This window comes from Zootoca vivipara, chromosome 13, assembly GCF_963506605.1.
Source record: "Zootoca vivipara chromosome 13, rZooViv1.1, whole genome shotgun sequence".
Lineage (NCBI taxonomy): Eukaryota > Metazoa > Chordata > Lepidosauria > Squamata > Lacertidae > Zootoca > Zootoca vivipara.
This window is the reverse complement of record NC_083288.1, coordinates 22,263,960-22,276,909: the sequence shown is the minus strand read 5'-3', so window position 1 is coordinate 22,276,909 and position 12,950 is coordinate 22,263,960. Positions and strand designations below refer to the sequence as shown.

At 45.0% G+C, this 12,950-nt stretch overlaps 1 protein-coding gene across 5 annotated transcripts in view; it reads right to left on the bottom strand.

Annotated features, from left to right (window-relative positions):
* MLLT6 (MLLT6, PHD finger containing) overlaps positions 1 to 12,950 on the bottom strand; it is a 99,773-nt gene that overhangs the window by 55,223 nt on the left and 31,600 nt on the right. For 4 of the 5 annotated variants that reach the window (XM_035134403.2, XM_060281452.1, XM_035134401.2 and 1 more), the window contains exons 4-7: positions 9,923 to 10,032; positions 9,574 to 9,677; positions 8,651 to 8,744; positions 3,865 to 3,972 (exon numbers count right to left, since the gene is read on the bottom strand). In XM_035134403.2, coding sequence (XP_034990294.2) covers positions 3,865 to 3,972; positions 8,651 to 8,744; positions 9,574 to 9,677; positions 9,923 to 10,032 — 416 coding nt within the window. The remainder of the gene's footprint in view (positions 1 to 3,864; positions 3,973 to 8,650; positions 8,745 to 9,573; positions 9,678 to 9,922; positions 10,033 to 12,950) is intronic. The other variant, XM_035134402.2, reaches the window with a different exon arrangement.

The following is a 12,950-nucleotide window of genomic DNA, read 5'->3' as shown; positions in this document are numbered from 1 at the left end:
GTAGAAAAAATCCTATCTAAACAGCATCCAAGATGGCGGACGGAGCTCCATTCGTAAGTAGAAACATTCGTAAGTCGAGTCATTCGTAAGTAGAGGTACCACTGTATTTGTTCAATTAGCAGCGAGATTAGACCTGCTTAAAGGCAAGGTGGTGATGACCTGTTCAGGGTTAACCTAGATCTCTCCTCTTCCCTCCTCCAACAGTCTGCAGCTGCTTCAGCTGAACTGGGGAAGCTGTTTCTAGGTTATATGCACACTAGCTTTGGCTCCTGGGAGAATACACATAATTTGTGGCTATAATTTATCCTCTAGGAAAAAGGATTTTCCAGGCTTTTGTGGGGGATGTAGGGAAGGATATGTGGTTGGCTACTTCCCCAATTTCTTTTATTTTATTCTGTAGGCCTGCAGTTTGCCTAGCTTCATTATAGATCCCAGGACAGGCACCTTTACTGCACCTTGCCAACAGTTTCCTCGATCATCTGTTTATTGGAGCATGATTGCCACTACTATATAGATTAACAGAAAGAAATGATCTTGCTTCTCCCTCCCCCTTCTCCTTTTCCGAGTCTGTACAAATATAGAACCTTTCTCTTCCATAGCCTGCCTGGTGTCAGCTGCTCTCCAGATCACCTGCCAATCATCCTGGTTTCCTCTCCCCCCTGCCTTTTTGGCTCATACTCTGTTCCATTACCACCATTTACCTTGTGCTCATCTCCCTCCTGCCTCTCTTTCTCTTTTCCTGTTTCCACCATTTTCCTTGACAGCAGCTGCCTTTGGAGTGCACCCGAGCCAACCTCCCTTTAAGCTGCATTAAAGGCCTAGTACATATACTAGGAAATCGGACGGAATGACTGTCTGATTGATTGACTGACAGCCAGTACAGTTGCAACTGATCAAGGCAGCAGGGCTAAAAACAAACCAGCGCCTCTCAGTTTTGCATAACTAATAACCATGTGGAACTCTGAGCTTTTGGTCACATAAAACATGACTTGACAGGGGTGAGCTTTCTCTCCCCCCCCAAAAAAAAAATCCAGTTGCAAATGACACTGAAACAGATTCTGCTACCGTACCAGGCAAGTGTTAATTTCTCCAAAGTGAGATGCTAGGGTTCAAGTTGGGCTAATAAACCATATCGTCTTACTTAGAAATCCTTTGCTTCAATCCCAGGTTAGAGAGTTGGGGTGCAATGGGGGTGGGGAGAAGAGATGCTTTTATTAAGGCACTCTGCATACGCTCTTTTCTAATATTACAAGTTCTTGTGTTTTTCTTCTGGCACTGAAAAAAGGTTTCAGGTTTGTTCTAGCCACATCTTATTTGCTAAAGAGGGTAAGATATGTGTAGGGCACTATACAATAGTATAGGTGAATTGTACAGTATGTTTCTTTCTACACAGTGTTGCTGCATAGCAGCAGTAGCAACAACTGATTGAGAAATGGACAACAGCTGGGAAATGTTTTCTCCGCAGCAGTGGATACAAGAGCAGAAGCCTTAAGTATTCTCTTTACAAGCCTGAAAAACTTTATGTAGAGATGAAAATTAAATCCTGGTTACAGACTTCTCGGATAAGGTTAGGGGAATTATTTACGGTGCAAGCCAAATAATATTTATTCAGAAATAAGTCCAAATAATGTTTACTGAGAAATAGGTCCCACTGGACTTCTATGGAGATTACTCCCCACCCAGTTAAGCGTGTTCAGGATTTCACTGTCTGTCTTCTAATAGTTAAATCCTTTACAGATTTAGAAGAGGAAGAGAAATGTGACATAGGGTTTTTCATACCAGCAATTTTCTCTGGTACTGGGAGCTCATTTGTTCATCTCAAACTGTGGCATTCCCATGGTGCCCCATGTGCTGGAAAGACTTCCACTACAATTGCTGCAAAATAATTTTAGGGGCGATATTACAGTTGCACGACTGCCTCACCTGGGATAATAAAGGAATGCTTGCTGGTGCTATTGATGACTGTATGTAATCCCTCCTCTCCCCTCCACCATTATTTTGTTCCAAAAGAGTGAAACTAACAACACTCCCCACTATCCACCACAGAAGGCAAACTGACCCACGACACTGGCATCCATTTCATCAGGGTTCTCCAGTCTTGCTCTAAGGCAGCAGTGGGGGGAAGCCTTATCATTTTCACCATGTGTACATCAGCACTGGCATGCAGTGATTAAAAAGTGCTGGTGAAATCGACTGTGCTTCTCCCTATCTCTGCACAGTGATTAGAGAAGCCTGGGTAAAACCAATAAAATAACAGTTTCCCTGGGGGTTCTCAAGGCTAAGAGAAGGGAGGGCATCTTGTTAATTTCATCTATGTCCAGCAAAACAAGGAAGAGTCTTGTGGCACCTGAAAAGATTCTGGGCTGTTTTGGCTGCAAAAGAGCGACACAGTTATTATCCTGCTGTAAATCTATGTCTGGATACGAGTTTGTGATGCTGGCGCACCAAGGGAAAAGCTCCATGTTAAAAACAGCTTGCTGAGTCATCTTTTTATGTTGTCCTGCCCTCAAGATATTTCTCTCTCACACTCTCTGGGGTGTTTTTAGTAGTGTTACATCAAACCCCTACAACAGGCATAGGCAAACTCCGTCCCTCCAGATGTTTGGGACTACAATTCCCATCATCCCTAGCTAACAGGACCAGTGGTCAGGGATGATGGGAATTGTAGTCCCAAACATCTGGAGGGCCAGAGTTCGCCTATGTCTGCCCTATAACCTTAGACCTGCAATCTTCAACTGGTTGGGTTGGGGCCCACTAACTGGGTTCCGGCTTAACCTAAGGTGGTTTACAACAGAAGCACAACCACAACCACCACACAAATATATGCTAAAGAAATCATTAAGAAATGGGGCCCCAATTGCATCTGTGGGCTAGTGGTGGGTCCTTCGTCTGAAAAGACCAAAGACAACTGCCTTAGACAGTGGAGAATATAGTTCTACTTTATTCCTTGTAGGTGTTGGGCTGTTTTTGCCTGCAGAATTCAGCCAGCCCCTCAGCCTCATCTTTAATAAAGGGGTCTCTGACCTTTTGGGGCCCATGGGCACATTTGTGAGAGGCTTCTTACCAGCCTAGAGACTAGCGTGAGAGAGGACCCTGTGGGCACCAGAGAGACCCCTCCTCTTTTGCATGATTGTATTTTATTTGATCTACAGGGTTCCTTCTTTCCTCATCTCAAACCTCTTAAAGCACTGCAGAATCCCAACCCTCCTCTTTTTCTTCCATTCCCAGCTCAGGCTTCGAGGTGTTGCAGATTCACACATGGGGTTGGATAGCTGTGTGGCCCTTACTTCTTAACTGTCACCATTATGCAATCATATTCTGGACTTCCGGAAAGGCTGCTTCACTGTTTGAGTGCACTTGTTTGAGTGCAAGTGTTAATACAGGTATAGGCAAATACAGCTGTGTGTTTTGAAACAGGGGGAGCAAAACAGAGATAGGCCTAGTGCTGGTGGAGAGATAGCTAACTGTCTTTCAAAAGGACTGCTTTCTTCTTTGCAAAGGAACTGGATAGTGTACAATTGCCATTGAACATTGCTTGTGTTAGGATAGCATTCATTTTCTTCTTCTTTTTTTTCTTTTGGCAAGTGTGTTGTTGTTGTCATCTGGAAGTAACTTCAGCAAGAACTTTAAATTGTCCAGATGCTGAATTCTGGGTCCAGTAATAATTTTGGAATGCAAGAACAAAGAATTGTGGAATACACAGGCACTGGATATGCCTTTGTGTTTGGTTTGATCTGATCTGCTTGTAATTAGAAAGGCTGAAGGTTAAAAGACATATTATAGACATATTAATCTCTTTTTGCTGTTCACTCCCACCCCAGGTTGCACAGCGATTATTAACATTTTATTTTCTTCTTTTCTTACCTTCTTTGGTTTCTCGTGGTGGGAAACATGCTTCTCTTGAGTAGGTGACACCGACCGGCTCCTTCTTCCAGCAATGAAGGAGCCACCTCCGGAATGGCGCGATGTCTTCTGGAGACAAATGGGAAGTTGGGGCAGGTGATGGATGAGGATGGAGGGGTGGAAAAGGAGCAGAAAAGAAAAGAAAATAAGAGCAAGTAGTAGGAAGAACGGTCCCCCTTACTGGATCTTGGCTTGATGGTTTAGAATAACCTCTTCCCTCTCAGATGTCTCCACTGACATTATTTTTGCACAGCAGGTTGCAAGACCCAAGTTCCTCAAAGGCATCAGAGCTCATTTTCAGCCAGTGGGGCTATAAACTAATTTTAGGGCACTTCCAGACAGACTGTTTGTTGAACATTGGTCCTGATTTGTTTGTAGGGAGATCAGACATCACTGGCTATTTAAGGAACCTTCCTTCTGATTTGTTTGTAGGGAGGCTGGACGATGCTGCCTCAAAGCAAGTGTTACCCCATGCTTTCCACTGCATTTTCCCTGTCACTTTCCTTGTTGCAAAAAGTCTGATCCTGTGAGGAAGCAGGTTTATTGCAAAAGAGCTCCAAATCAGCTAATCAGAGGCACCAGTCAGCTCCGGGTGAGGGTGCTTAACCCTTTCCCTTCCATGCTCCCCCCCCCAAGGGAAACAGCACACACCAAGGGCCCCTCCAGAATGATGTTTTATTGTGGGTGTATTCTGCAAAACATTTTGGACATAATGATAGTGCATTAGGTAAAGGTAAAGGGACCCCTGACAGTTAAGTCCAGTCACAAACGACTCTGGGGTTGCGGTGCTCATCTCGCTTTCAGGCCGAGGGAGCCGGCGTTTGTCTGCTTCCGCAGACAGTTTTTACAGGTCATGTGGCCAGCATGACTAAGCTGCTTCTGGCGAAGCCAGAGGAGCGCATGGATACACCATTTACCTTCCCGCCACAGCAGTATCTATTTATCTACTTGCACTGTGTGCTTTCGAACTACTGGGTTGGCAGGAGCTGGAACCGAACAACGGGAGCTCACCCCGTCACAGGGATTCAAACTGCCAACTTTTCAATCAGCAAGCCCAAGCGGCACAGTGGTTTAACCCACAGCACCACCTGTGTCCCTCGTTAGGTCGATAATGCATTAGTAGTGGATTAATTATGCTTTATTAGTTGTTTTGCTATGCTTCCCCAAAGCTACCACACTTACTGCTATATGGAGGAGTCGTTCCACAACAAAAGATGAGACAAAAAACCCCAAAACGTTTGTGGTCATGGTTATAGGATTCCAGCAGGAAGTTACAGGAAATGTGTCGATTGGAAATAAAGCAATATGGCTGCCCCAAAACTTCTGCAGGCACAAGCAGTATTGAAAGGGGGATCTCATATAACCACCATGAGAGCATCATGAGCACAAATCATCATGAATGTGTAATAAAAGGACGCCTGGAGGGGCCCTGAAATGGCTGTTAGCTCCTAATGCTGTTCTTCTTTTTTCCATCTGATGAGGTGAATGGGAGCAGAATTTATATTGGGGGGGGGGAAGGGGATGGAAGAGTTAAGAACACTCTCTCCAAGAGTGCCGTTCCCCTATCCTGATCTTCAAAGCAATTGCCTGGGGCTGCTAATTACTACCAAATTAAAGTGAGACGTTCTAATTACATCACGTCTAGTTTGGCCCTCAGTTCCTTGGTCTAAACCTATGGATCAGAGGCAGATCTACTAAGAGGGAAAATAAGGTGGCAGATTTTGAATAGCAGAGTGAGACAGATATGACCCCTGATATGTGGTCCACTGGCAATTCTCCTGAATAAGCTTAATTAAAACTGATGGGAGCTACACCCCCCCCTCCCCAGCTTCTGTATATATTTCAACCAGATGAGTGCTAGAGAACTTCCTGGCAGATTTAGTGGGTGGTGTGGGTGCCATTTGGATTTTCTGTCTAAGCTTCCAAACAGTGTTAAGGCCAGCATCCATAGACAGTAGTCCAGGACTCAACAATTTGTGCAAGTTAACCTGCTGACAAGGAAAGCCTTTTCCTTAGCCCCACGGAAATGGTGTCTCTCTGCACAAACTTGGGACTGCACTTCCTTTTGCTATCACTTCTCAGATTCCATCTCCCTGGCTTGGAAACTTAATCTATTGCTGGGGTTGAGCCCAGGGCTCCAGGTGTGCCCTGGGAGTGGCTTCTGCGTACCTACCTCACTGGGCTGTCAAAAAGACAAAGAAGATAAGCGATTGCAAGAGCAAATTTGCTCACTGCTATATAAACAGTTATTAATACTAATAATGAAAAAATGAAAATGAAATCATGTTGCTGTCTCCTGCCAGCCACAAGAAAAGCTCTCACGGTTGGGAGACAGCCAAATCTTTGCTTCAGGTAATCAGCAAAGCAGTGTACATCACCATGATTAACAAAAAGCAGGGTGTGGAGTTCTCTAGTTTGGCTTTGGAGAGGGGGCTGGTGTTATTAATCATTGAAGGTGGCATTGCTGATAAATGCTCATGACTTTCTGATAGCTCTAGTTCCTGTAAGCTTGCCTTGGGACCTTCCTTCCCCACCTTCCATTTGGGGCACCCAATGAACCAGGGTGATCTCAGCATTTGACATTCCTGGCTGCTGCTGTGGGTGCTGCCTCACTATCAAATACATATTTGCATAAATAGGCTGTAGCCTCTTTCTTTAAAACACGCACACAGACAGCACTTCCTGTAAAATGTCAACATTTGTTACATCTCTTTGGGATGAAAAGCAACTCACTGATTCAAGCATTCAACACATAAATCTGCCCATTCACTGAAATTATTCTGGTTGCTTCAGCCCATGCAAATCTATTTGGACACTATCAGGCGGAGGGTCTTTTCTGTGGTGGGACCCAGCCTTTGGAATCAACTCCTCCTACCGTAGACATCAGACAAGCACTGACCCTGACTGGTTTTAGGAGCGTCTGGAAGACTCATTATTTTCTTAGGCATTTGCTGCCGTTACTTCCTAGCTTTCAGTATTTGCAGAGTTGCATGCCATCTCAATCTCTGAGCGATGCAAGAATCCGGGGGCTCCAGGTGGCTTACCCAGGGTCCATGTTTACTTTTGGAAATGAGACACAGCCGAAACTGTGGTGTCTTTATGATATATGGTTTATTTACACATCTATACAACCTGAGCCTACGACAGAGGGGCTCACAACATTAACACTTGCTTCACCCATAGCCTTGGATTCAAACAGACATCGACCATAGCTGCAATCTTTTTCCTCCCAGTCACATTCTAGCCAATTCTGAAACTCTAAACCCTGTCCTTTGTTCAAAGGAGGGGCCCTATACACTTGCCTTCTGGCACAGAGCCTTTGCCTTCTTAATGACTTTCTTAATGGGTCATCCCTTTTTTTGTTTTGTTTCCTAAGGACTCATCACCCCAGGCAATTTCCTGGTCTGGAAACTGGCCTGGCTTATACGGTAAAATTTGCCCTGATTAAATTCTGACACTCACCGAGTCCAGGAACTTAGACTTGTCTAGCACCCACAAACTGACAGTATTATCTTATCTTATGTGGACATAGTATATTGTCTGGTTTCATTGTGCAGATTTTACCACTATTGTTGCAAACTCTCCTGGGATTTCTAATGTTTTAATGTTTTAATGAATAAACATAAAGTAAAGCTTATTATTGGGGGGGCATTGCAAAGCTGGGGTAGTACCACAGGCAATGAGCCCACCATGACTACCTCTAGAATGCTAAAAAAAAGTTTCTTAATTGAAGGGATCTTAATTAACCTGGTATGGGGAGAACCTACGGTAGCAGTTCATTCACAGTCAATTCTTCCAGCTCCCTCTAGAAAAACAGGCTGTCTTAATCTGTGCTAGGCTTTGCCTTAGGGATTAACTAGGGCCAAACTAGACATGATTAGGGCAGACATGATTTTTTTTACTTGCAGACCTGCCCCATTCCATTAGAAAGCCAGAGCTGGACTACCCCACAATGAGAGGAACCATGTGCTTTAAATGTATGGTTGATGCACACTTAAGAGACAAACACTAATGATGTAGAGTGGTGGTGATTCAGGTAGATGAATATGGCTTGAAAGGGGAATGTAAATGCATCCCGATTTACCAGAGGTGAATCAGGTTTTGCAGTCTCCATGCAACTTATGCTGCCCAAAACCTGTTGGACAAAATACATGTATGCGTACTATCACCGGAAGCAAAGCCTTTCTATTACAGTATTTTAAAAAACCTATTGTTTACCATCGCTACATAGGGTTGAAGCGATTAAGGGCTTTATGGGTCAGTCAAAACCATTTACTGTCAACTAATAGTCCAGCACCTGCAACCTTTCCTTTAAACCCAGGTGCCATTGGCCATGCCTTCTGCTGTAGCTGCAACCCCATCTCTCTCCTTTGTTGGAACAGGGGTGTCTCTCTTCTTCATTGTATCATTTGCAATTTTGTGAGTGAGCACCTGGGTGCACCTGAAAACCAAAGACAGAGTCAGACCACTGGGCCCAGCTAGTCCAGTGCTGCTTACTTGGGGGGTGACTTTCCACACTGAAGTCAGTGTACGTTTAGAATGGTATATACAGCATTCTTCCCCGGTACCACTGACCGACAAATCTTCCATCCTCTAATGCCAGAGATTGAACCAGGGATATTTTATAAACAAAGTGAGTTCTTTACCATGCTTTTGGATTTGGAATAAAACTATCTATTTTGTTGTTGTTGCTCAATCCTAGCACCTGCTCTGTGCTTTTGGGTTTTGATGATGACAAGGGACTCACCATTTTATTGAAGTGGTACTTGCAGTAGCCACAGTATTTCACATTGTCGACTTCCAAGACTTCTTCTTCACACAGGAGCCCAGCCATCTGAGCACTGAAACGTAGAAACAAGTTGGTTGTGTGAGCTGAGCCCAGGGCAGCACAGACAGCCAGGTTCCCCCCTCTTTCCACACCAAGCGCAGAAGCTTATTGTTCTCCTGCTCTATTGTTAGCTTCTCAGAAAGGGCAAATAAAACCATATAATTAGGATAAATAATCTACTCTGGGGGTGAGGAACCTCAGACTCAAGGGCCAATCTGGTCCTTGGGACTCTCCTCAGGCCTCAGGCCTCTGCAGCCACATCCCCTACTTCAAGGAGGGCATGAAGTAGGGGTGGTGAGAAGTGTGGCCTGAGGAGAAGTGAGTTCCAAGGGCAGACAGAGAGAGCTGAGGGCCACATTTGGCCCCCAGGCCTGAGGTTCCCTACTCCTGGTCTGTATGAAGTTCATGTGTGGATGATGATCCTGACAAACCTTTGGATAAATGGCACATCCAAAACTCAGTTCTTTGAAGTGTTATGATTGCTGGGGTGAGGGAACAGATATTTATTTATGTGCATTATCTATTTCTTTAGGGGGGGAACATAAAAATACCAATGATATGTCCATGTGGCTTTCATAAAATAGTAAGTGAAAAATGTTCTCATACAGCTGTTTAAAACGGTTTGAAGAGGGAAGATAAGGCAGGCAGGAAGGCAACCGAGAAGGTTCAAAGTTCCCGGCGGAAGCAACCAAAGAATCTGTGAAGTCCCTCATCGTAACTCACTGGCGCAGGCTTATCTCATGACTATGAATCCAAAACTGATGTGACAAAATTGGTGGGTTTGGAAACAGGGACCAGGGAGGAAGGAAGTGACCATGAAACAGACACAATCATGGACTCACCAGGTGACATGGAAGGCTTGCCGACAGCCGTGACGGTTGCAAGTCATGCAAGCTCCAGAGGCTGCTTTGCTCTCCCTGCCCTGCTCTTCACAGATGTAGCAAGTCTGCAACAATAGGAGGCACAACATAGACAGCATGCATTACCCACTGTGGTGAGCATACTTTGAGAGCCAAAAAATAAATAAATGTATCTGATGGTTTTTGGGGTGACATCAACTTGTCAGCAGATAAATTTAAAAATCACAGGAGAGCATAGGAGATGGGGAAATCATAATAGGACAGTCCTCTGTGGAAGAGGCAGAAACAGGGGGTGCTGAGGGAAAGCATTGTACGTGCATGTCTCTTTTACCTTGCTGAACCGGTCGTGGGGTACATACTGGAGGACGATTGGCTCCATGGTGAGAACATTAGCAAATTGCACTTCGGGAATGTACAGAGCGCAGACGACATGGGCCCAGCCTAAGTCAAGGACAAGACAAGACATAGGTCAGTGATGGCGAACCTATGACACGCGTGTCAGACGTGACACGCAGAGCCCTCACTGCTGGCATGCGCCCCATCGGCCCATTCGTGCTGTTGTTGTTGGGTTTTTCCCCCCCATTTGTTCTCCCGCTCCTCCTACAGCTTGTCTCCACTAGAGCTTGTCTCCGCTACAGCTTGTCTCTGCTGTTAAAACCTGGATCCTTTGTTGTTGTTGTTGCTGCTGCTGCTGCTGTTGCTGGTAGCCAGAGATTGGTTTTTTAACCCTTTCTGTGCTGTTTTTTCTGGCGCTTTGGCAGACTATGATTGGGTGTAACAGCATTCATTTTTTAACCCGTTCTGTGCTGGGTTTTTTTGGCGCTTTGGCAGACTATGTCGGTGCTGCGTGTTAGTTCCAGCGAAGGTATTATTCGTCATTTATTTCTGTTCTCTTTTCCCCCAAAAAAGCGCAGCAGCTTTGGGGCATCCCCTCCCCAAAAAAGCAAAGCAACTTTTGCACCCCCCCCAAAAAAACCTCCAAAACTTTGGTCAGCAGCTTTCCCCAAAAAGCTCAACAACTCTGGGCACTTTGTGATAAATAAGGGGATTTTGGTTTGGTTTGGTTAAATAATTAGTTTTTGGTTTGTTAAATACAGTTATATATTACAATTATACATTTTTGTTATTTAAACTATAAAAATCGTGAAATTATGGTGTGTTTTTCTCGAAGTGACACACCACCTGAGTTATGCTCGGTTTTTTGGCGAATTTTGACACACCAAGCTCAAAAGGTTGCCCATCACTGACATAGGTGGAAAGGCACAGAGAGGCTTGAATCAGGCAAATATAGAGTAATGGCTTCTGTCTCCAGTGGGAGGCAGCAGTGGGGTGGGACTGGGAGACTCAGTTTTCACTGTGGAAGAAAACTTGTATACCTCAGACTCCTGGTGAAGGCTAACCTCACAATGCCCTTCGATACAAATACAAACAAATCCTTCCATACTGAAAGCTATGCCTGAGAGAAGGGTTCTGGCCTTGACCTCTCCCTGACATGGAAATTTTCTATGTGCAGAAAATGAAAAGGGCGGTTGGTGGTATACAAAGGAGCAGTCAGTCCTGCAAGTCCCCACGTGTGGTCACAAGTTGCATAGCCCAGACACAGGCTTATCACCTCAGTGAAAACTAGGCTAGCATCCTTAGCATTCCCAAGACCACTAAATAACCATATTTCCTTTCCCACAACCCTTACCCCTTATAATCTTTTCCTCGCTAGTAGCTCTAATATAACCATTATGGTTTGTGTGTGTGTATGTATTTGTTTGTTTGTTTTGTGTGTGTAAGGCTGCAATTTTGTGGCAAGAAACTATGTTCTTATGTTTAAGAACATAATAGCCCTGCTGAATCAGGCAAGTGGCCCAGCTACTCCAGCATCATGTTCTCACTGTGGCAAGCCGAATGCCTATGTGAAGCTCACAAGCAGGATCTGAGCACAACAGCACTCTCCAACAACTCGAGACAGAACAAAGACAAATTTCTCCCGCATAAATTTGTCTAATCTTGCTTTAAAGTGATCCAAGTTGGTAGCCATCACTACCACATCTTGTGTCTGGAAGGGGTTGGGGGCCTACTGAGGCCCGGGCCTGTTAAGAGGCCTACTGAGAGCTAGCATCCCCATCTTGGCTCTCACTTCACTGGGCGCCACACCAAGGCAGAATATGTGCAGCCATAGTTCCTTGAAAAGGGCCTCCCTCCCCGCACCCTACAAGAGTCCGTGGTAACCTGGAGTCAGTCTTGACTGGTTTGTGTCAACATTTGGTTCGAAAACCTTAAAGGCTGAGGCCTGCAGGGCTACCATGAACCAGCTGCTAGGTCCTGATATGTGAGGAAGCAGATATTCCATGAGGGACAGGGGAAGGGGAGTCTTTTTTTAAAAAGCCTGGATTATATGCACAGCAGCTTCATATTAAACCAGAAAGCAACACTGAAAACTTGGATGCATTCGTTCCTGTGATCTGAAGGGTTTTTAAACACACATGTAAGCAGGGTAATGCATATATGGCACAAGGCCTGTCAGGTATTCAGTCACAGTAAATTAACTGGCCTCAGCCCCGTATACCTGAACGGCCTCGGCCCACTATACCTGAAGGAGCGTCTCCACCCCCATCGTTCTGCCCGGACACTGAGGTCCAGCGCCAAGGGCCTTCTGGCGGTTCCCTCACTGCGAGAAGCAAAGCTACAGGGAACCAGGCAGAGGGCCTTCTCGGTAGTGGCGCCCGCCCTGTGGAACGCCCTCCCATCAGAGGTCAAAGAGGTAAACAACTACCTGACATTTAGAAAACATCTGAAGGCAGCCCTGTTTAGGGAAGTTTTTAATTTGTGACATTTTATTGTATTATAATCTTTGCTGGAAGCCGCCCCGAGTGGCTGGGGAGACCCAGCCGGATGGGCGGGGTACAAATAAATAAATAAATAAATAAATAATAATAATTATTATTATTATTATTATTATTATTATTATTATTATTATCATTATTACTGTGCAGTCCCATTCACTGAAACACCACACCACACCAGGGCTGGATAATCTGTGGTCCTCCAACTACAGTGGTACCTCAACTTACGCGACAACCAAATTTTTCGACTTACGAATGGGGCAAATGGCCGCACGCTTACGAATTTCTCGACATCCGAATGGAAACCGCAGCGGTTTTAGATAGGGTTTTTTCGACTTATGAATTTTTAGATGGGGGTTGCTTTGACTTACGAATTTTTCCATTTCCAATGCATTCCTATGGGAAATCGCGTTTCCAATGGCGCTTTTCGACTTACGAATTTTTCGACCTATGAAGGTGCATTCGGAACGGATTAAATTTGTAAGTCGAGACACCACCGTACCAGCGTGGTCAATTGTCAGGAAT